Source organism: Biomphalaria glabrata, chromosome 4, assembly GCF_947242115.1.
Source record: "Biomphalaria glabrata chromosome 4, xgBioGlab47.1, whole genome shotgun sequence".
Taxonomy (NCBI): Eukaryota; Metazoa; Mollusca; class Gastropoda; family Planorbidae; genus Biomphalaria; species Biomphalaria glabrata.
The window spans coordinates 1387803-1411505 of NC_074714.1; the positions used below are offsets into that span (position 1 = coordinate 1387803).

General features: G+C 37.6%; 1 protein-coding gene across 4 annotated transcripts in view; it reads right to left on the bottom strand.

The window, feature by feature from the left end:
- Window positions 1-23703, bottom strand: part of LOC106078744 (dedicator of cytokinesis protein 3-like) — a 104514-nt gene that overhangs the window by 25317 nt on the left and 55494 nt on the right. For all 4 annotated transcript variants that reach the window (XM_056028082.1, XM_056028083.1, XM_056028080.1 and 1 more), the window contains 2 exons: window positions 23308-23393; window positions 11386-11484 (listed from right to left, as the gene is read on the bottom strand). In XM_056028082.1, the coding sequence (XP_055884057.1) occupies window positions 11386-11484; window positions 23308-23393 (185 nt within the window). The remainder of the gene's footprint in view (window positions 1-11385; window positions 11485-23307; window positions 23394-23703) is intronic.

Genomic DNA, 23703 nt, shown 5'->3' on the forward strand with positions numbered 1-23703 from the left:
AGTGCTGATGGAAACAAACTGCTTCCAGACAATGGCTAATCTCTCATACTCAATGCTGATGGAAACAAACTGCTTCCAGACAATGGCTAATCTCTCATACTCAGTGCTGATGGAAACAAACTGCTTCCAGACAATGGCTAATCTCTCATACTCAGTGCTGATGGAAACAAACTGCTTCAGGACAATGGCTAATCTCTCATACTCAGTGCTGATGGAAACAAACTGCTTCAGGACAATGGCTAATCTCACACACTCAGTGCTGATGGAAACAAACTGCTTCCAGACAATGGCTAATCTCTCATACTCAGTGCTGATGGAAACAAACTGCTTCAAGGCAATGGCTAATCTCACACACTCAGTGCTGATGGAAACAAACTGCTTCCAGACAATGGCTAATCTCTCATACTCAATGCTGATGGAAACAAACTGCTTCAAGACAATGGCTAATCTTTCATACTCAATGCTGATGGAAACAAACTGCTTCAAGACATTGGCTAATCTTTCATACTCAGTGCTGATGGAAACAAACTGCTTCAAGACAATGGCTAATCTTTCATACTCAGTGCTGATGGAAACAAACTGCTTCCAGACAATGGCTAATCTTTCATACTCAGTGCTGATGGAAACAAACTGCTTCAAGACAATGGCTAATCTCACACACTCAGTGCTGATGGAAACAAACTGCTTCCAAACAATGGCTAATCTTTCATACTCAGTGCTGATGGAAACAAACTGCTTCAAGACAATGGCTAATCTTTCATACTCAGTGCTGATGGAAACAAACTGCTTCAAGACAATGGCTAATCTTTCATACTCAGTGCTGATGGAAACAAACTGCTTCAGGACAATGGCTAATCTCTCATACTCAGTGCTGATGGAAACAAACTGCTTCCAGACAATGGCTAATCTCTCATACTCAGTGCTGATTGAAACAAACTGCTTCCAGACAATGGCTAATCTCTCATACTCAGTGCTGATGGAAACAAACTGCTTCAAGGCAATGGCTAATCTCTGATACTCAGTGCTAATGGAAACAAACTGCTTCAATACAATGGCTAATCTCTCATACTCAGTGCTGATTGAAACAAACTGCTTCCAGACAATGGCTAATCTCTGATACTCAGTGCTGATGGAAACAAACTGCTTCAAGACAATGGCTAATCTCTCACACTCAGTGCTGATGGAAACAAACTGCTTCCAGACAATGGCTAATCTCTCATACTCAGTGCTGATGGAAACAAACTGCTTCAAGGCAATGGCTAATCTCTCACACTCAGTGCTGATGGAAACAAACTGCTTCCAGACAATGGCTAATCTCTCACACTCAGTGCTGATGGAAACAAACTGCTTCAAGACAATGGCTAATCTCTCACACTCAGTGCTGATGGAAACAAACTGCTTGAAGACAATGGCTAATCTCTCATAGTCAGTGCTGATGGAAACCAACTTTTTCCAGACAATGGCTAATCTCTCATACTCAGTGCTGATGGAAACCAACTTTTTCCAGACAATGGCTAATCTCTCATACTCAGTGCTGATGGAAACAAACTGCTTCAAGGCAATGGCTAATCTCTCATACTCAGTGCTGATGGAAACAAACTGCTTGAAGACAATGGCTAATCTCTCATACTCAGTACTGATGGAAACAAACTGCTTCAAGACAATGGCTAATCTCTCACACTCAGTGCTGATGGAAACAAACTGCTTCAAGACAATGGCTAATCTCTCACACTCAGTGCTGATGGAAACAAACTGCTTCCAGACAATGGCTAATCTTTCATACTCAGTGCTGATGGAAACAAACTGCTTCCAGACAATGGCTAATCTCTCATACTCAATGCTGATGGAAACAAACTGCTTCCAGACAATGGCTAATCTCTCATACTCAGTGCTGATGGAAACAAACTGCTTCCAGACAATGGCTAATCTCTCATACTCAGTGCTGATGGAAACAAACTGCTTCAGGACAATGGCTAATCTCTCATACTCAGTGCTGATGGAAACAAACTGCTTCAGGACAATGGCTAATCTCACACACTCAGTGCTGATGGAAACAAACTGCTTCCAGACAATGGCTAATCTCTCATACTCAGTGCTGATGGAAACAAACTGCTTCAAGGCAATGGCTAATCTCACACACTCAGTGCTGATGGAAACAAACTGCTTCCAGACAATGGCTAATCTCTCATACTCAATGCTGATGGAAACAAACTGCTTCAAGACAATGGCTAATCTTTCATACTCAATGCTGATGGAAACAAACTGCTTCAAGACAATGGCTAATCTTTCATACTCAGTGCTGATGGAAACAAACTGCTTCAAGACAATGGCTAATCTTTCATACTCAGTGCTGATGGAAACAAACTGCTTCCAGACAATGGCTAATCTTTCATACTCAGTGCTGATGGAAACAAACTGCTTCAAGACAATGGCTAATCTCACACACTCAGTGCTGATGGAAACAAACTGCTTCCAAACAATGGCTAATCTTTCATACTCAGTGCTGATGGAAACAAACTGCTTCAAGACAATGGCTAATCTTTCATACTCAGTGCTGATGGAAACAAACTGCTTCAAGACAATGGCTAATCTTTCATACTCAGTGCTGATGGAAACAAACTGCTTCAGGACAATGGCTAATCTCACACACTCAGTGCTGATGGAAACAAACTGCTTCCAGACAATGGCTAATCTTTCATACTCAGTGCTGATGGAAACAAACTGCTTCAAGACAATGGCTAATCTCTCATACTCAGTGCTGATGGAAACAAACTGCTTCCAGACAATGGCTAATCTCTCACACTCAGTGCTGATGGAAACAAACTGCTTCCAGACAATGGCTAATCTCTCACACTCAGTGCTGATGGAAACAAACTGCTTCCAGACAATGGCTAATCTCTCACACTCAGTGCTGATGGAAACAAACTGCTTCCAGACAATGGCTAATCTCTCATACTCAGTGCTGATGGAAACAAACTGCTTCAAGACATTGGCTAATCTCTCACAGTGCTGATGGAAACAAACTGCTTTTAGATAAAGAGGAGATTTTTTGGACACTGGACTGAACATTTCAACATCCTCCTTAACTGGCCGTTAACACTGAAGCCATTGCCTGCTTGGAACAAGCCCCAATTAACCAGACGCTAGCTGATCCTCCCAGGCTAATGAAGTTTTAACTGCCATACCTATCTTGTCAAAAGGTATGGAAGCGAGATTAGATTGAAATAGATGCAGTTGAAAGTACGGAACGGACAGCTAAACTTACAGAGCTCTACCAGAAAATAGGGTAACAAAAAAAAAAAAAACTACCCCAAAGTTCCCTCAATCAATCATCTGAAAAAGAGGAAGGGAAATAGTTATGAAATAACCCTCGTAACATATCCCTCCTCTCAATGGATGTCAAAATTCTGGCTAGGGTGCTACTCAATAGATTACAACATCATCTAGACGATGACCTACTTCCGAAAAGTCAATGTGGCTTCAGGCAGGGCAGAAGTACATTTTTTTCCCCCCAACTTTATTTGGAGCCGTGTGCTGGAACCGCACGCAAGGCAAGGGAGTGAACAAATGCGATAAAAAAGACACCCTCAAAGAATGTGAATTTGACATCCACGACTAGGAAATGCTAGCCCTTGATCGCTTCTCGTATAGGCCTATGTGATATGTCGGTAATTACGAGGCAAGGAGATCAGCTATTAGCAAAACGAAAATGCTGAGCAAACAAGCGAGCTATTGTGTAACAGACAAAACTCCATGCCTAGAGCGCGGCCGGCTTTTGAGGATTGAACTCCACACGATAGCCATCTACGATTTCATAGAAATCATCCTCGTAACTCTCCAGCAGCCAAGATGCAATTGGATCACAATCACATTCCTGTTTTTTTCATTTGGTTTCATGCAAGTAGTTTCGTAGCATAGCCTTCAGACAGGTTAGGAACAAACATAAAGGGGAAAATGGTTCATCTTGGGCAAAAGGATGGAATGTTCTAGATTTCGTGAAGATTTAAGAAACACGATTTAGCGATCGTAAATGATGGTAATACTTAATTATTCGCTTCACTTCACATTTCGGCAGTAATTGTGAACAAAATATATCTCCTCCAATATAATGTTTCGGCACAGCGGTGAAGCTGTTTATCTGCCAGCCAATGAGAGACTGATACAGCAACAAGCAATTAGTATCTGCTACCAAGTCGGGCGACTGCAATTGGCCACATTTATTCGAAGATGGCAATACCTACATGTCAATTTATAGAACGCAACATTTTTTTTTCTTAAGCCTATTTTTTTTTAATTTCAAAAGAGGTAAATTGATCTAAAAAAACTCCGCCCATCAATAGACCCTACTGAGTTGAGCTATAGGTTTCCCCGTCATTTATACAAACTAGCCAGTAAATGTGTGACCGTGCAAGTGTGTCGGGACATTTACAAGTGACTTAACACATCTTGACGGTCTAGGCGACTTGTTATTTGATTTACTTTTATTAAACTGTCTCCTATATAATATAGCTATATTACCATCACTCCCTGTATGGCGAGGTACAGTCCAATCGGTTTTATCGGACCACTGGTAATTCGAACTAAAACAATCGCGTCCATGGCCCGAATTAACTGGTATAATAATAATAATAATAATGGCTATGTCTTTGATTCCGAAGATTAAAGATGAGTGAACTGTTGGGCAGGTCACCTTGAAAGAATGTCAGACAACAGAGGGGTGAAAATCGTATACAGGCAAAAACCAAAAGGCAGGCGACCCAAAGGCAGACCCCGAATGCGATGGATAGATGACGTGGAAACAGAACTGAAGCAGCTTGGGGTTAGGGCGTGGAGACGAAAGGCCCAGGAGAGATCTGAATGGAAGGAGGTGTTAAAGCAGGCCAGAGCCCCTCCATGGGCTGTAGCGCCACTGGGATGGATGGATGGAACTGTTTAACATGGCCAGTTGAGACGTGCATATATTTTTCCACTCATGATGCAGACAAAGGAAAACGATGTCGAAATTATCCTCATTGTTGATGTCAAACAAGTTTTGTTAATTAATGGTTGGGCATTTAGATGATGCACTGTTTTAAGAAGATTGAAAGATGTAAATGTCGCTAAGGGGAAAATGTATTGAGGTTTCAGGATATATAGCAGGCACTTAATAAGTCATGCCTATTTCTGGCAGGGTTATAGGCTTGTAAAGAAGAATGCTTACATCTGTCAGTGTATCAAAAGAAAGATGAAAACAGCTAACGTAGAAATACTTCTTGGAACTGACAGAGAATATGTCAAACCATTTCTTTCTTAATCTGCTGCCAATATCAAATTATTTGTTAAAAATATATAAATGATCTCAAAACACCAAAACCATTTTAAAAAAAATTATGTTTGCACATGGGAGGATGGGGAAATTGGAAACTATTGCCTCAATTTACCCAGCAAAACCCACAAGGAAGACACAAAATACATTATAGCCAAGCATAGGTAATATGTTATTAGCGAAAACATGGATTCCTAATGACTTGAGAAAACCAAAAACAGGCAAACTAAGAACTAAAAAACAACCAATATTAAAACGAGGCAGGTTATTGCTGCATTACTGTCTATTAAATGTTGAAGTCACTGCAGCAACTAGAGTACAGCAACTAGAGTACAACAACTAGAGTACAGCAACTAGAGTACAGCAACTAGAATACAGCAACTAGAGTACAGCAACTAGAGTACAGCAACTAGAGTACAGCAACTAGGGTACAACAACTAGGGTACAACAACTAGAGTACAGTAACTAGAGTACAACAACTAGAGTACAGCAACTAGGGTACAACAACTAGAGTACAGTAACGAGTACAACAACTAGAGTACAACAACTAGAGTACAGCAACTAGAGTACAGCAACTAGGGTACAGCAACTAGAGTACAGCAACTAGAGTACAACAACTAGAGTACAGCAACTAGAGTACAGCAACTAGAGTACAGCAACTAGAGTACAGCAACTAGAGTACAACAACTAGAGTACAGCAACTAGGGTACAACAACTAGAGTACAACAACTAGAGTACAACAACTAGGGTACAACAACTAGGGTACAACAACTAGAGTACAACAACTAGAGTACAACAACTAGAGTACAACAACTAGAGTACAACAACTAGAGTACAACAACTAGGGTACAACAACTAGAGTACAACAACTAGAGTACAGTAACGAGTACAACAACTAGAGTACAACAACTAGAGTACAGCAACTAGAGTACAGCAACTAGGGTACAACAACTAGAGTACAACAACTAGAGTACAGTAACGAGTACAACAACTAGAGTACAACAACTAGAGTACAGCAACTAGAGTACAGCAACTAGGGTACAACAACTAGAGTACAGTAACTAGAGTACAGCAACTAGAGTACAGCAACTAGAGTACAACAACTAGAGTACAGCAACTAGGGTACAACAACTAGAGTACAGTAACTAGAGTACAACAACTAGAGTACAGCAACTAGAGTACAGCAACTAGGGTACAGTAACTAGAGTACAACAACTAGAGTACAGCAACTAGAGTACAGTAACTAGAGTACAACAACTAGAGTACAGCAACTAGAGTACAGCAACTAGAGTACAGCAACTAGAGTACAGCAACTAGAGTACAGCAACTAGAGTACAACTAGAGTACAACAACTAGAGTACAACAACTAGAGTACAGCAACTAGAGTACAGCAACTAGAGTACAGCAACTAGAGTACAGCAACTAGAGTACAGCAACTAGAGTACAGCAACTAGAGTACAGCAACTAGAGTACAACAACTAGAGTACAGCAACTAGAGTACAGCAACTAGAGTACAGCAACTAGGGTACAGCAACTAGAGTACAACAACTAGAGTACAACTAGAGTACAGCAACTAGAGTACAGCAACTAGAGTACAACAACTAGAGTACAGCAACTAGAGTACAGCAACTAGAGTACAACTAGAGTACAACAACTAGAGTACAGCAACTAGAGTACAGCAACTAGAGTACAGCAACTAGAGTACAACAACTAGAGTACAACTAGAGTACAGCAACTAGAGTACAGCAACTAGAGTACAGCAACTAGAGTACAACAACTAGAGTACAACAACTAGAGTACAGCAACTAGAGTACAACAACTAGGGTACAGCAACTAGAGTACAACAACTAGAGTACAACTAGAGTACAGCAACTAGAGTACAGCAACTAGAGTACAACTAGAGTACAACAACTAGAGCACAACAACTAGAGTACAGCAACTAGAGTACAGCAACTAGGGTACAGCAACTAGAGTACAACTAGAGTACAGCAACTAGGGTACAGCAACTAGAGTACAACTAGAGTACAGCAACTAGGGTACAGCAACTAGAGTACAACTAGAGTACAGCAACTAGAGTACAACAACTAGAGTACAACAACACTAAACACGACGTGAACCAAGCTAACCTAAATGTATTGGCCACCATTCAGTGAGCCTTGAAACGTGTACACATTTTGTACATTATCAAGTGTTATTATCAAGTGTTATTATGGAGTTCTTTGCACAGGGCGAACGCTCGTATAAAAAACATTATAATTCAGGGAGTCAGTTTGCGATTAAATTTTCGCTTTTAAGAAAGCAAGTAAAGAATTAAGAATGACAGAAGGCGCGAGACCGAGGCGTCTACACTGCATCGCACTGATAAGACAGTTCAGAACACAAGGTTTTCATTCACGTTCTCCTTCACAGGCTTCTATTCATATCCGTCTGAGCAGACGTATTTTGATCATTTCCTTGACGTGCTTCGAAAGAAACACAGTTACATAAACACTGTAACATAAACACTTTTTTGTTGTGAAGCCGAGGTACTGTCTCAATCAACACACTGTCCGGTGAACTAGCCCAGTCCTGCCATTCTTAGTTTCTATGACCTCAACCACTGTGAAAACTAGGGGTCGAGTGAACTAGTCCCGTGGGTGTGTATCAGTGGTCACATTTATTCAAAGGAATCAATGTGTTAGTGTTATTTAGACGATGAGGCGTCGCTACAGACGTGAACCAAGATTTTTTTTTTTTTTTTTTTTGGAAAAGGGGAAGGGAGGGTGCAAAACTAAATAATGGCTTGATGCGATTTAGTGGGGAAAAAACAGTGTGAGCAAGTCACGTCTGAATTATATAAGATAAGAATAAAAAGTACTGAGGTGGCTGTTCAAGTTTTATTGGCACTTTTTGAACTGTTCACTGGCGTAAATCACAAGTAGACTATTTGAATGGCCTCTCGGGCACGTTTCCCAGATCTAATTATTATGATGTGTAGGGCCTTATGTTTTCATGTCTGTTCCCTTCATAAATGTGTTTGGCCAATTCCAAGCTTTCGTGTCTCCGAAAGAGATATTTTAAACTTCTTTCGCCCTATCCTATGTAATAATAATAAAATATAATTAAATCCATTGCCTATAAATACAATGCCATTAATTAACAGTTGGTATTTCTATTACGTCTATGAACCAAACAATAATGGTCTTACGCAGTGATACCCAAAATACGGCCCGAGGGCCATATCCGGCCCCCGAAACGTCTGCACAAAGTGTACAAATCCACCCCCTTCAAAAAAAAGTTGAAGAATGTATCTTTACCTACGTTAGATCACTCACTATTTCTCTGATGGATTGGTACCATGACTAAGACTGCTTTATTGATCCTTATGGAAATTTGTTGTGATTACAAGGACTCTTTTCTCATATAAAGACAACACAACAGAAACATACACATAAATACAACAGACACAACATAGAAAGTTCATTCAGCGACTACACACAGACTTTTAACATTTGTGCCTTTATGAAATGGGACTCTGAATGTTGAATCTACCAAGAATGGGATCTTTAGGTGTTTGTGGAACATGATAATAATACGCCATGTTTTTTTTTTTGTTGTTGTTGTTTTAAAGAAAGTGTGGATGTTAAAAAAAAACACCATAGGCGTACATACAAAAGACATTATGAAACAAATTTGACGGCATTCTTGGTTTGAGCCGTGATTAAAAGATGTTTCAACTACGCCTACAGATTGGAGGATTTATAGATTGGAGGATTTATGAGAATATTTACCAAAAAAGAGACAAGAAAATGAGTCAGTGGTAAAGCTAGCTACAATGCTGCTCATATTTTGAAAGAGAAATGAAGCCATTTCCCGATGCGTGAAAACAAAAATGAATTTCCAATGTCTCATTAATTAGTGTAAGTTTCTAATCAAATGGTTTCAGGTCGATTTCATTTCGTTTTTGTACCTTTTTGGTCATGTCTCGCGACGCGAGTGTCGGAAATTAAAACAGCCCGCAGGTCGAATTAGGTTGGGCATCATTTATCTAGCCTCCTATTTTAATATTCATTATTCACAGTTTGACTTAAAGAGGGAGCTAATGAAGCAGTAGGTTCAATTTTTTTTCGAATGTCTACACACACTCTCCATTAGATCCTCTATTAATGTCTTAATCTAGTATTTCAGAAGTCGTTGATTCTTATGGGTCTTTACAAAAATAACAAACTAATTCTCCAAGAATTAGAATATAACTGGTCTGTGTTTGAAAGCTATATTGCATTGAGTTAAAAAAAAAAAAGGGCGGGGTGGGGGGGGAACTTACAAAAAGTTTTCTGTTGGGTTAAATAGCTACACTACTGGAATGCACATTGTTACATTTATTCACACATCTCAATTCTATTTGTAAAAACATTTTATGGGACTAAAAATAGATAAGCTATTCCAGATGTCTAAACTGCTTCAAATCTGTCTAATTAAATCTAAGCATGTCTAAACAAATAGACAGAAACATACATTTCTATTTTTTTTTTTATAAAAGCAATCTTCTTAAATAGTGGAGCAGCAGAAGCATCCGAATAAATCAAGTAGAATTCCTCACTAATTGGACATCTTGGATGGACACGAGATCAGAGCCTAAGGGCCCCTCAAAGAAATCTTAAGCTACTTTTATTTCAGGAGCAGGCAAGTTTGAACAAAATTTAAACCCCGGATTTAATCTAATTTAAATCAAGATTTAAACAATCTGAGAATGGTTGAAATCAATTTTTCTCAACTTTTTAATTTTAATTTAATTAAATAACTTTTTTAATCAAACTCGACAATGAAGAAATTATTTATTGTAGATTACTTTCCAAACTTGTATGATAAAACAAACAAAAAAATCAAAGGGTCACTATTTCATCAGATTTTAAGCTGTTCATTGATGGCATTCTAATGACATGTAGAATGCAAACTAATTAACTAACTAGTCCCTTTGGTCAGCACTGACATTGACTTTAATTAAAATCCAAAACAGAAAAAAGAAACCTGAAATAGAAGCCAATCAACTATCTACTGTTATTGTCTTCACAAACTAAACTATATTTGTTTCAATAACATTTTTTAATTTCAAGGGTATTTTTATTCCTTTCACTTTAAAAAAAAAAAGTATTATAATCTTGTATTGTAGTAAATGTTGTAGTAGGTAATGCAAACATAATAATCTTATAAAATACAAATAGTAATGCAGCCATAATATTTTAACAAAATTTTCATAAGTAAAATAATATAGCACATTATAAGAAGCTACACCGTACATTACCCAGGCACACATAATATTGTAACTTTTATCAACATAAATTTAGATTATATGAATTTAAACTAATAGTTTTTATTGATGTTTTTTTCATAGGGTTTAGATTATAATCAAATAGTTGCCTTCTTATGTGAATTCCTAAGGCCACTGACAGAATTCACATACCACCTTAGCTTACTTGAAAAGTAAAAACATTTGGGCATTTCTGTCCCATTGTACTCAAGAATTCAGGATTTCCTAAACTAAAATCAAAATAGTTCCAAACAACACCAAGACCAGTTAACTCAGGTGTAACCATTAAAAAAAAAAGAAAAAAAGGCTAGATCCCACTACTAATTCTAAATTACATAAATGATTATTCTAATTTTATTATTTCTGGACGACAAATCCTACTATTTGCAAAATGATATTATATATTGCTGAAATACTACAATAATTAGATTAGGTTATGTTATCCTCATGTTGATGAAATAATTAAGAAATCTAACAGAGAGTTAGTATTTAGAAATCAAACCAGAACATAAACTAGAACTAAAATGCTACATAACCTTTGTTAGATTTAATATTAAATGTGTAACATTTCATTGGGATCCCTCAACTCAACATAAAGAAGCTAAATAAAATGGATTAACTCTTTCTCGCCCTTAATTATTTACCACATTCTGGTGGAATCAACGCTGGTTTCGTCAGTTAGGAGAGAAAGAGTTAATTAGCTACAGTATTGACTAATGATTTGAAAAAGTTATAAGCCAACAGCTCCTTAAAGTACATGAAAGATCAGTAATAGTAAATGTGTAAGACTCACCTATAGTCCAGCAGCCGATTCAATAGGTCTGTGACAGAGAAGACGAACCTCTCTCCCTCATCCTTAAGTTCTGGTTCTGCCTGAACTTTATCCAGCAATCTAGTGAAAAATTTGATTTTGCTAAGTCCTTGCATTTTTATTGCGATGCTGGGTATCTAAGCATCTAATCTTTTATTAGTGGAAGATCCCCACAAGTTAGTCACTTATACAATTCATTCATGCTTAGTGCCCAGATCAACACTGTAGCATGATGGAATGGCACCACCTTGTTATCTTAAGTACAGAGACAGTGAAGTACATAGTCTATTAAATATGTCTCAAAACAATGTTTCAGTCATCACTTTTGGCATGATGGTCACATCTTTGTTAACATGTGAATAGCTAAATAAATCAGTAAGTGTATTGACTTAATCCTGTGCATAAAACAATCAAACATTGATCTAGTTATTAGAGCTAGTTTCAGACCATAGCATTGGTGTCCAAGTAACTTTAATTTAAAGTTAGTTTAGGAAAAATATGACTTTCGTTTTTAGAGCATTTTGCTGTTTTTCATCCTATTATAGGTCAAGGTCTAGATTAGTTTACATTGACTTATAAAAGTAAAGAGAAGCTTTTATCGAAGCTTTTGAAAGAATTAAAAGTATTAAAAAAAAAAAAACTATTAATTTGAATTTAGTCTTTAATTGAATATAAATATGACCTGATCTGAAGATAAAACTTATCTTACATAATACAGACAATACTTCAAAAAAGAAGATGATTACATCCTAGGTGTCATTGCATTAATCTCTCTAAATACTCAGTATAAACGAAGTCCGTCGAAGTGTTCCGTTAAGAAAAAAAGTTTTCGGAAACACTGTATTAATTGTAGGCTATTAGATCTACTAGTATTAGAGAACGCTTAGCAAAATCTCACGTAAAACGCGCGTAACGATCCATGTCTAGATCTAACACTCAATCTTATTGTGTAATCAGAGAGCAAAAATAGAGAATTAAGTTGAACATTTCTATATTCTCTACATCATCTTCACTAATAACTATAATTAGACTATATAGAGTAGAATATAATAGATTAGATCTAGATCTAATAGGGCCTACTCCAATAATCTATTTACTATTAAAACTAGGTAGTAGGTCACCTGATAGGTATGGATCTAGATCTAGATCTAAATTCTAGATCTAGAATATTATATATACTGAGTCAGAGCTCTAGATATCTAGATCTAGATCTATTGTTATAGAAATTTCGACAAGATGAGCAATTTTAGAGATGCTAGCTCAAGATCGACTAGATTGTAACCTTAGCTAAATAAATCATCTCTAGAGTAGGCTATATTAACTTTTAAATATGTAGTAATAGAATCTAGATCTATTGACCTAGTCTAAGACATCTCTAATACTAGATCTAGAATATTATCAATATATTTAGAATAATCTAGATAATCAGTAGAGTAGATCTAGCATTGAGTAGCATAGGGCTTATCGGGGCTATATTCTATGACAACACACTGCACAGTATTCCTAATAAGATCATGGAAAATTTACAACCAACAAACAATCAGATGTTGTTTTCTTTCTCTCCACTACTGTTCACTGCATGAATTGGATCTAAAAACAACGCATCCACCACAATTATACAGAAGTCAAGTTTTCACTAGACTGGGTCGACCTAAATATGAATGAAACGGTGCTGCAGCTCAATTGATGGTTTCCGACCCGCTGATTGGTTAACCGTGTGGCACCGCCAAACGGTTCCATCGGGGAAGCGCGTGCTCTTTCACAGCAGCAGATGGAACTCAAGTCTGTTTTGTGATGGCTGGCCGCGAGGCGGGAATAACACGGTTGATTGAGAAGGGGGTTACTAGATCTATTAATCTGTTACTACTGTTTAGACATCCCTCATGTTCACCAAGTGAAGTGTGTCATGGTTGCTGATCAAATTATGCGGGCTCGTGGGGGCTTCAAAGGACTAAGTTTTTGTTCTCGTTGATAATAAACATGAAACATTTTTGGTTCATTTATTTATTTAGTTTTGATCTTCCATCTCATCACTAGAATTTTGCAGATAATAAAATCGATTCCTCTTCAGATTTATTAGGCTATTTTAGGCATCTAGTGATAAAGAGTCTAAAAAAAAAAGGGGGGGGGGGTTAAGGCTCGTCAAAACATTAGTCTTTCAAAACAGCAAATAAGGTCATCCAAACTCATTGGCTTTAGCTGAATGCCAAGTCTCTAACACTCTAGTCTGCCAAGGCCTAGCATAAGATCTAGATATCAACAGTGAATCTTTTTTTTTAATACATTGGGCTGATGATGGCCAAGTGAGTTCGGAATTTTATGGTAGGCAATTCCGAAGAAACATAATTTGTATACAGAGTCTATATTATTATATTAGGCTATATTTTTTTTAAATAGATTAATTATTCCGTAGTCTTTAAATGAATGAATGGCAATGTTTTTTGATTCCGAAGATTAAGGATGAGTGAAGTGTTTAACATGGCGACGCAAATCCAGATGCGACCTGCATATTTTCCCACTCATGATGCAGACAAAGCCGATGTCCGGCGAGAGTTCTTTAGGTTTTCTTTCCGTCTTCTGCGCCTGTCTTCTATAAGGGCTTTATTTGGACTTTAAATGTGTGTCATGTGGCCTTCGAGACAGCTCTCTAGGTATCTCTTTCCAAGGCCGTCCCCTGGCGATTATTTACTGTCATTGACATGCGGTCGTCCCCCATGTGGGTAAGAGTTCTATCCAATGGTAAGTGTCTCAGAGAGCATATAGCCTACTATAGAGTTGGTCAGTCGGTCAGTATTCTGGCAATGCTTTGTTCTGCTACTGCCTTTAAAATAACGCCTGGGTTATTGAAGCAGTCAGACGCCTCCCAGTCGGACGCCTCCCTGAGCCTCGGAAGCCATGTACGTTGAGAGACCCGCATGTGATTTCAATGGCTCTAGTGTAATCAGAAAGTTAAGAAGAGGTTTAAGCAGCTAAAAGATATGAAGTTCTATAGTTCAATAGTTTTCTACAATATATCTCATACTAACTGAATATTGTTGGCGTGTTGACCGTTATTTAGCGTGTTGACCGTAATTTACCGTGTTGACGTTATTTGGCGTGTTGACCGTTATTTAGCGTGTTGACCCTTATTTAGCGTGCTGACTATTAAGTGTAAAAAATTTTTTGAAAAAAAAAAAAAGACTTGACTTGATACTTGACTTGAGGTTGTTTAATTATAAGACAAGCCTCATTATAAACGCACGTTGACTTATTAAATACTGACCAACTAATACACAATAGTAACACCACAAAACTTGAATTACTCAAGAAACAAAATTGAATAGAACATGATCAACAATTAAGTCATGTCAATAGGGAAATCTGTCCAAAACCCAAGTCCAAAATGCTTATACAGCCTTTGTCATTTTCCCATATCTATTAATAATAATAATAATGGAATGGAGAAAGACAGTCGAGAAATCTTGCATAATGCCCCAACGGTCCAACAGACTAAGGGATAGGTAAAAGTAACAAATTAATACACATTTACGCTTACGTTCTAAATCAGCGGTTCTCAACCTTTTAAGCTCGGCGACCCCTTTTTACAATCCCCCACTCTGCTGCGACTCCCCCCCCCCGCCCCGCACACATACAGCAATAGAAGAATGGACAAAAAAAAAACATTTTTTTCGATGGTCTTTGGCGACCCCTGGCAAATCGTCAATCGACCCCATAGGAGGTCGCGATCCACAGGTTGAGAACCCCTGTTCTAAATGGACCTCATTCACCAATCGTAAACAAACAACATTTTGCCACGTGGTTCTCTATCTCTTCTATACAAATTACGCAATCCATAAAGGCTGTCACGTGATACGAAATTTTCATTGTCTTATCAATATTATCACGTGGCTAAATGTTGTTTGTTTACGATTGGTGAATGAGGTCCATTGAATCAAAAGTTTTTTTGTTGTTTTTACAACTCTGCTGTTGTTTGCGACATTTTCAGTAAATGCTAGCAGACTAGCTCAGGGACGAAAATGCAGATGATTGTCTTGCGAAATGTATAACAATCGACAGACACTTTCAAAAGCAGACATTCCAGCTTGCCGCTTGACTTGTACTTGGTGATAGGCGCGAGAACAAGCATGGGATGGTCACGATGTTTACACAGTATTTCAGAGAGTGAATAAACGCTTTCACCTCGATTCCAAAGGTTAAGGATGATCTGTGTTTCTTATCTTATCTTATATAATACAGACGTTACTTCAAAAAAGAAGATGATTACGTCCTACGCGTCATGCATTTAGTCATGCATATTAACCAATGACTTAAATTCTGCCAAGTCACTGGTTTTCCTGGCTAGCGCATGACTACGCAAACCAAGCTGCAACCTACCGGTACATATTTTTTTCACTTATAAAACAAGCGAACCCATTATACCTAATGGACCTCATTCACCAATAGTAAACAAACAACATTTAGTCACGTGATCTTATTGATAAAACAACGGAAAAAAAGTGTCACGTGAATGAATTAAACATGAGATCGTAAATTATATAGAGGATATAGAGCAACACGTGGCTAAATGTTGTTTGCTTACGATTGGTGAATGAGGTCCATTGTATACACGATTCGGTGCTCCGACCAAGAGTATTTTAGATGCAACCTGACATTGTGAAGTAGCTTTCGGAATTTGATTGAGATCTAGATGCTATTTACATTTTTACATTGCAGCCTATACTCTTGAGGCATTTTGTTTTTTATTGACTACCTGTCACTACCCACAATGACTACATAACTAGAATGTCAACTAGATCGTAGGCCTAATCATGGTCTATGTTACCATCATTCATAACTAGAATGTCAACTGTTTGTAAAATGTTTTACATGTTTCGGATGTTCCTTCAGGGTTGAAGATAGTTTACTTCCTAGTCCAAACCTCCCGCTGGACGACGGGGGATGGGAGCGGGCAGGGTTTGAACCCTCGACCGTCGATAAATCCGAACGACAGTCCAGCGCACAAACCGCACGACCAGGCAGCCATCCAAGTAGCTTTCGGAATTTGATTGAGATCTAGATGGTATTTACATTTTTACATTGCAGCCTATACTCTTGAGGCATTTTGTTTTTATTGACTACCTGTCACTACCCACAATGGCTACATAACTAGAATTTCAACTAGATCGTAATCATGGTCTATGTTACCATCATTCATGCTTAATAAATAGTTGAAGCCTATTAATGAATCTCATTTGTAGATTCAGGGGGAGACAATAACAAAGTCGTTTTTTGTCTTAGCGACATGAGGCGCGGTGGCTGAGTGGTAAAGCGTTTGGCTTCCGTACCGGGGGGGGGGGTCCGGGTTTGAATCTTGATGCCTGGTGAAGACTTGGATCTTTAGGGCGCCTCTTGAGTCCATCCAGCTCTAATGGGTACCTGACATTAGTTGGGTAAGAGTAAAGGCGATTTGGTCGTTGCGCTGGCCACATGACACATTCGTTTAACCGTGGGCCACAGAAACAGAACTGCTCTATAGATCGCAAGGTCTGAAAGGGGAAGTTACTACGGTAGAGAGACTTTGGTAAACACGCGTTGAAAACTATTCACAAATTTCCTCTTGAACATCTCGAGTTCGAGAGTATGACGTGTGTGAAGTAGTTTCCTTGTGCTGAGTCTTCTGAGTGTGTAGAATAGACTCATTCTCTTCGTGTGTCCTGATTTCCCGTAGGGGTGCTGTCTAGGAGTGTTGCGACAATCCCTTCCCTCTTTCCGGTCAGCAACTGTTCCTAGCAGAATATCAAGATGGCGGTCCGTTCTTTCACGTCATTCAGCCAGCTTTTATTTGGACCCACCCTTCCACTGTACATTGAACGCTGACGTTTAACAGTAATTCATTTCTTACACGATGACTGAACTGTAGCATTGAGTTCCTCCCTTCTGCCAGACATTTTGTTGACTTTTAAAAGGAAAAACTCATTAGTGTTCTTTTCCTGGTATCTGATACCCAGCATTCTTCTGTAGCATTTACTCTCAAAGGTTTGAATTATTCTTTCAGACTCAGCTTTCAGTGGCATGCCTTGTCATACTGGACTTTATATTTTCTTTTATTTACTTGGTCATTCTCACTAGCAATAGCATTCGGGATTAATTTTACTTGGAAGCTGATGTTATTCTTCCAGATTCTTTCGTTTGCTAATGACAAACATATGCCAAACTTAAATGGGTTTTTATCTTTTGTTAGTGATCTTTCCATTCTTGTTATGCTTGGCCCTAGATATTTAAATGAGTCAACTTCTAATGTTTAGCCATTCAACTGTACGCAACATCTCATATTATACCCACTACAAACTAAATATGTACAAGGTTTGAGGTGTACATTAAATGTGTGGAAACTCTTGATGTACGGAGTATATTAGATGTGTACAAGTTGTGATGTGCACACCAAAATGTGTGGAAAAGACTTGATGAATGGAGTATACTAGATATGTACTAGTTGTGATGTGTACAATAAATGTGTGGAAACTCTTGATGTACGGAGTATATTAGATGTGTACAAGTTGTGATGTGCACACCAAAATGTGTGGAAAAGACTTGATGAATGGAGTATACTAGATATGTACTAGTTGTGATGTGTACACTAAATGTGTGGAGACTCTTGATGTATGGAGTATATTAGATGTGTACAAGTTGTGATGTGCACACCAAAATGTGTGGAAAAGACTTGATGAATGGAGTATACTAGATATGTACTAGTTGTGATGTGTACAATAAATGTTGGAGACTCTTGATGTATGGAGTATATTAGATGTGTACAAGTTGTAATGTGCACACCAAAAGTGAGGAGAAGACTTGATGAATGGAGTATACTAGATATGTACTAGTTGTGATGTGTACACTAAATGTGTGGAGACTTTTGATGTATGGAGTATATTAGATGTGTACAAGTTGTGATGTGCACACCAAATGTGACGAGAAGACTTTATGTACGGAGTATATTAGATGTGTAAAAGATGTGATGTGCACACCAAATGTGTGGACAAGACTTGATGAATGGAGTATACTAGATATGTACTAGTTGTGATGTGTACAATAAATGTTGGAGACTCTTGATGTATGGAGTATATTAGATGTGTACAAGTTGTGATGTGCACACCAAATGTGCGGACAAGACTTGATGAATGGATTATACTAGATATGTACTAGTTGTGATGTGTACAATAAATGTTGGAGACTCTTGATGTATGGAGTATATTAAATGTGTACAAGTTGTGATGTGCACACCAAATGTGAGGAGAAGACTTGATGTACAGAGTATATTAGATGTGTACAAGATGTGATGTGCACACCAAATGTAAGGAGAAGACTTGATGAATGGAGTATACTAGACAGGTAAAAGTTTTGATGTGTACACTAAATGTGTGGAGACTCTTGATGTACCGAGTATATTAGATGTGTACAAGTTGTGATGTGTACACCAAAAGTGAGGAGAAGATTTGATGAATGGAGTATACTAGATATGTACTAGTTGTGATGTGTACACTAAATGTGTGGAGACTTTTGATGTATGGAGTATATTAGATGTGTACAAGTTGTGATGTGCACACCAAATGTGAGGAGAAGACTTGATGTACGGAGTATATTAGATGTGTAAAAGATGTGATGTGCACACCAAATGTGTGGACAAGACTTGATGAATGGAGTATACTAGACAGGTAAAAGTTTTGATGTGTACACTAAATGTGTGGAGACTCTTGATGTACGGAGTATATTAGATGTGTACAAGTTGTGATGTGCACACCAAAATGTGTGGAAAAGACTTGATGAATGGAGTATACTAGATATGTACTAGTTGTGATGTGTACAATAAATGTTGGAGACTCTTGATGTATGGAGTATATTAGATGTGTACAAGTTGTAATGTGCACACCAAAAGTGAGGAGAAGACTTGATGAATGGAGTATACTAGATATGTACTAGTTGTGATGTGTACACTAAATGTGTGGAGACTCTTGATGTACGGAGTATATTAGATGTGTACAAGTTGTGATGTGCACACCAAAATGTGTGGAAAAGACTTGATGAATGGAGTATACTAGATATGTACTAGTTGTGATGTGTACAATAAATGTTGGAGACTCTTGATGTATGGAGTATATTAGATGTGTACAAGTTGTAATGTGCACACCAAAAGTGAGGAGAAGACTTGATGAATGGAGTATACTAGATATGTACTAGTTGTGATGTGTACACTAAATGTGTGGAGACTCTTGATGTACGGAGTATATTAGATGTGTACAAGTTGTGATGTGCACACCAAAATGTGTGGAAAAGACTTGATGAATGGAGTATACTAGATATGTACTAGTTGTGATGTGTACAATAAATGTTGGAGACTCTTGATGTATGGAGTATATTAGATGTGTACAAGTTGTAATGTGCACACCAAAAGTGAGGAGAAGACTTGATGAATGGAGTATACTAGATATGTACTAGTTGTGATGTGTACACTAAATGTGTGGAGACTCTTGATGTACGGAGTATATTAGATGTGTACAAGTTGTGATGTGCACACCAAAAGTGAGGAGAAGACTTGATGAATGGAGTATACTAGATATGTACTAGTTGTGATGTGTACACTAAATGTGTGGAGACTTTTGATGTATGGAGTATATTAGATGTGTACAAGTTGTGATGTGCACACCAAATGTGAGGAGAAGACTTTATGTACGGAGTATATTAGATGTGTACAAGATGTGATGTGCACACCAAATGTGTGGACAAGACTTGATGAATGGAGTATACTAGATATGTACTAGTTGTGATGTGTACAATAAATGTTGGAGACTCTTGATGTATGGAGTATATTAGATGTGTACAAGTTGTGATGTGCACACCAAATGTGTGGACAAGACTTGATTAATGGATTATACTAGATATGTACTAGTTGTGATGTGTACAATAAATGTTGGAGACTCTTGATGTATGGAGTATATTAAATGTGTACAAGTTGTGATGTGCACACCAAATGTGAGTAGAAGACTTGATGTACAGAGTATATTAGATGTGTACAAGATGTGATGTGCACACCAAATGTAAGGAGAAGACTTGATGAATGGAGTATACTAGACAGGTAAAAGTTTTGATGTGTACACTAAATGTGTGGAGACTCTTGATGTACCGAGTATATTAGATGTGTACAAGTTGTGATGTGTACACCAAAAGTGAGGAGAAGATTTGATGAATGGAGTATACTAGATATGTACTAGTTGTGATGTGTACACTAAATGTGTGGAGACTTTTGATGTATGGAGTATATTAGATGTGTACAAGTTGTGATGTGCACACCAAATGTGAGGAGAAGACTTGATGTACGGAGTATATTAGATGTGTAAAAGATGTGATGTGCACACCAAATGTGTGGACAAGACTTGATGAATGGAGTATACTAGACAGGTAAAAGTTTTGATGTGTACACTAAATGTGTGGAGACTCTTGATGTACCGAGTATATTAGATGTGTACAAGTTGTGAAGTGTACACCAAAAGTGAGGAGAAGATTTGATGAATGGAGTATACTAGATATGTACTAGTTGTGATGTGTACACTAAATGTGTGGAGACTTTTGATGTATGGAGTATATTAGATGTGTACAAGTTGTGATGTGCACACCAAATGTGAGGAGAAGACTTGATGTACGGAGTATATTAGATGTGTAAAAGATGTGATGTGCACACCAAATGTGTGGACAAGACTTGATGAATGGAGTATACTAGACAAGTAAAAGTTGTGCGGCGCACACTAAATGTGTGGACATGACTTGAATTATGGAGTATACTAGATGTGTACAAATTTTGAGATGTACACTAATTATGTAGAGTTTCCTGTTTGTGGATTACTGTGTTAGTCTGAGTTTATGCCTACAGGTTACTTTGGCTTTGCAGTGGGTGTAGGAGTTGGAGATTGACTACAGAGGTTTGTGTGTGTGTGATGTTTACCAGTCTATTCACATGACATATTTTTGCTTGATTGCCTTTCTTTTATTTTGACATTAGTTTTAACTTTAAAAGGCCCAACCGAATGTAAAGCTAACTTGTCCAGCCAATGTGGTTTCAGCATTAGGACAAAATGACCTATTTGAATATATATTTCTATCACAATAACTATTATTTTTTTTATTTAAAAAAAAACCCTCAAAGAAGTTTGTTTGAAAGTTACCCCAGAACAGTGTATTAGACCCACTTAAAACAACCATAATCTCAATTAACACATCACTTTATGAGTTTTACATTCTTATACATCCAGCATCCAGTCGTTTTCTGACCCATTTCCACACAGTCCTGACACTTTCTTAGCTGTTCACTCATCCATGTACAATAAAGGTCAACTGGTCTTGCCATACTCAGTCACACACAATACACTACTATTCACTCAAAACAAACACACTTACTATCACAAACAGAAAAAAAATCAGAGGGGCTTGGGGAGAAATGTCAAGACGATTGGTGGTCAGTCTGTATTTTTGTCTCTTGGTATCTATGGTTGAGGAGGGGTTGTCGGAAGTTACGAACAGTCATAGAGCTTTTACAAAGCTTATATCAACTTAGAATGTCTGTCTGGTTAAAAAGTTTGAACATGTTATTTTTCCCATGCCCAATCTTGGATCAGACTGAAATTTTGCACAAATATTTGTTTTACCTGACAACACAAGAATCAATAAAAAAAACTATTGGGAATTTATTATTTTGTTTGGTATTGAGCAAGGGAAAGAAATAGTACTTGACTGATGTAGCGGTATAAGTTAAATTAGTCCCCTTTTTACTTAGTAGAGAGAAATAGGTTGCCACTTTAAAGTTTGAAATTAAAAAATTGGCCCAGTGTGTTGAGGAGGCTTGAACCCTTGAGTTCAATGTCAGGTTGTTCGTTCAACTTTATATTATATTATAATTTCATTTCAAAAGTGATTATGGTAACATTCACTTAGATACCCCCTTATTTCACCCCCACCCAACACTTTCCCAACTGGTCTAGATAAGTAATAGGATCATAGCATATTGAGAAAGCTAGAAACATGAAAATGCAATCGGTAAAAATATTTCTAATCACACAAATTTAATATTGTTACTCTAGATCTATTTCAAATTTAACTACATGACTCATCCAAACTAAGTGATACAACTATGCTTAATATAAGCTGTATTGTTTTTTTAAAAAGTATTTTGGATTAATAAAACATTGATTGTTTTGTTTTGATTTTGCCTTATGAGAGGGGATTGGAGAAACTCAGTTTTTGTCTTGCTAGTGAAGATAGTTTATTTTGTGATGGAAGACAGTTTTTTTTTCTTCTGATATTTGAAATGTTCAAGTGATAAGCATAACAAGTACTTGATACAATTGTTGACTATAGTGTTGTCATATAGGAGGCACAGTGGCTGAGGGGTAAAGCGCTTGGCTTCTGAACCGAGGTCCTGGGTTCGATTCCTAGTGAATAGTGGGGATTTTTAATTTTGGGATCTTTGGGCGTCTCTGAGTCCAACCAGCTCTAATGGAAGATACCTGACATTAGTTGGATAAAGTAAAGGCAGTTGGTCGTTCTGCTGGCCACATGACACTCTTGTTAACTGTGGGCCACAGAAACATGACCTTTTTCATCATCTGTCCTATAGATTGCAAGGTCTGAAAGGGGAACTAGTGTTGTCATATACTCAGGATCGTATTGGATCTGCCATTATTAACAGTCATTGGTTAATATGCATGACTAAATGCATGACGCGTAGGACGTAATCATCTTCTTTTTTGAAGTAACGTCTGTATTATAGAAGATAACAGTCCTCATGAACCAAACCCAAGTTGTCAAGTGTATCTTGTAAATGATATATTAAAAAGAAAACATGTAGAATTAAGCAAGTATTTGACAGGCACAACTTACATTGATGTAAACATTTCTTTATACTCCACATCTCCATTGTGTTCTATCACTAGTGAATCCAATTCATGAATCATTTTACTTTCCACCTAAAAAGAAATGAACAAATAGTTGTACATACAGGAATGTAAATGCTTTAATATACACATGAAAATACCAATGTCCATGACATTGTATATAAACCTAAAATGTAATGTACAGCCAGTGATTTATATACAGCTGATATCATTCAAAGATAATAATAATATGTACACAAGTTATGTGGATCCACTAGTATATGTTAGCTGGAAGAGTTTTTATTAACTTTAAAAAACTACGAAGTTTCATTCTAAAAATGTCAATGAGATGTTCTTTAAGACTTAACCTAGCATTTCCCAGACTTTGAGGCGGGGTGTGTAT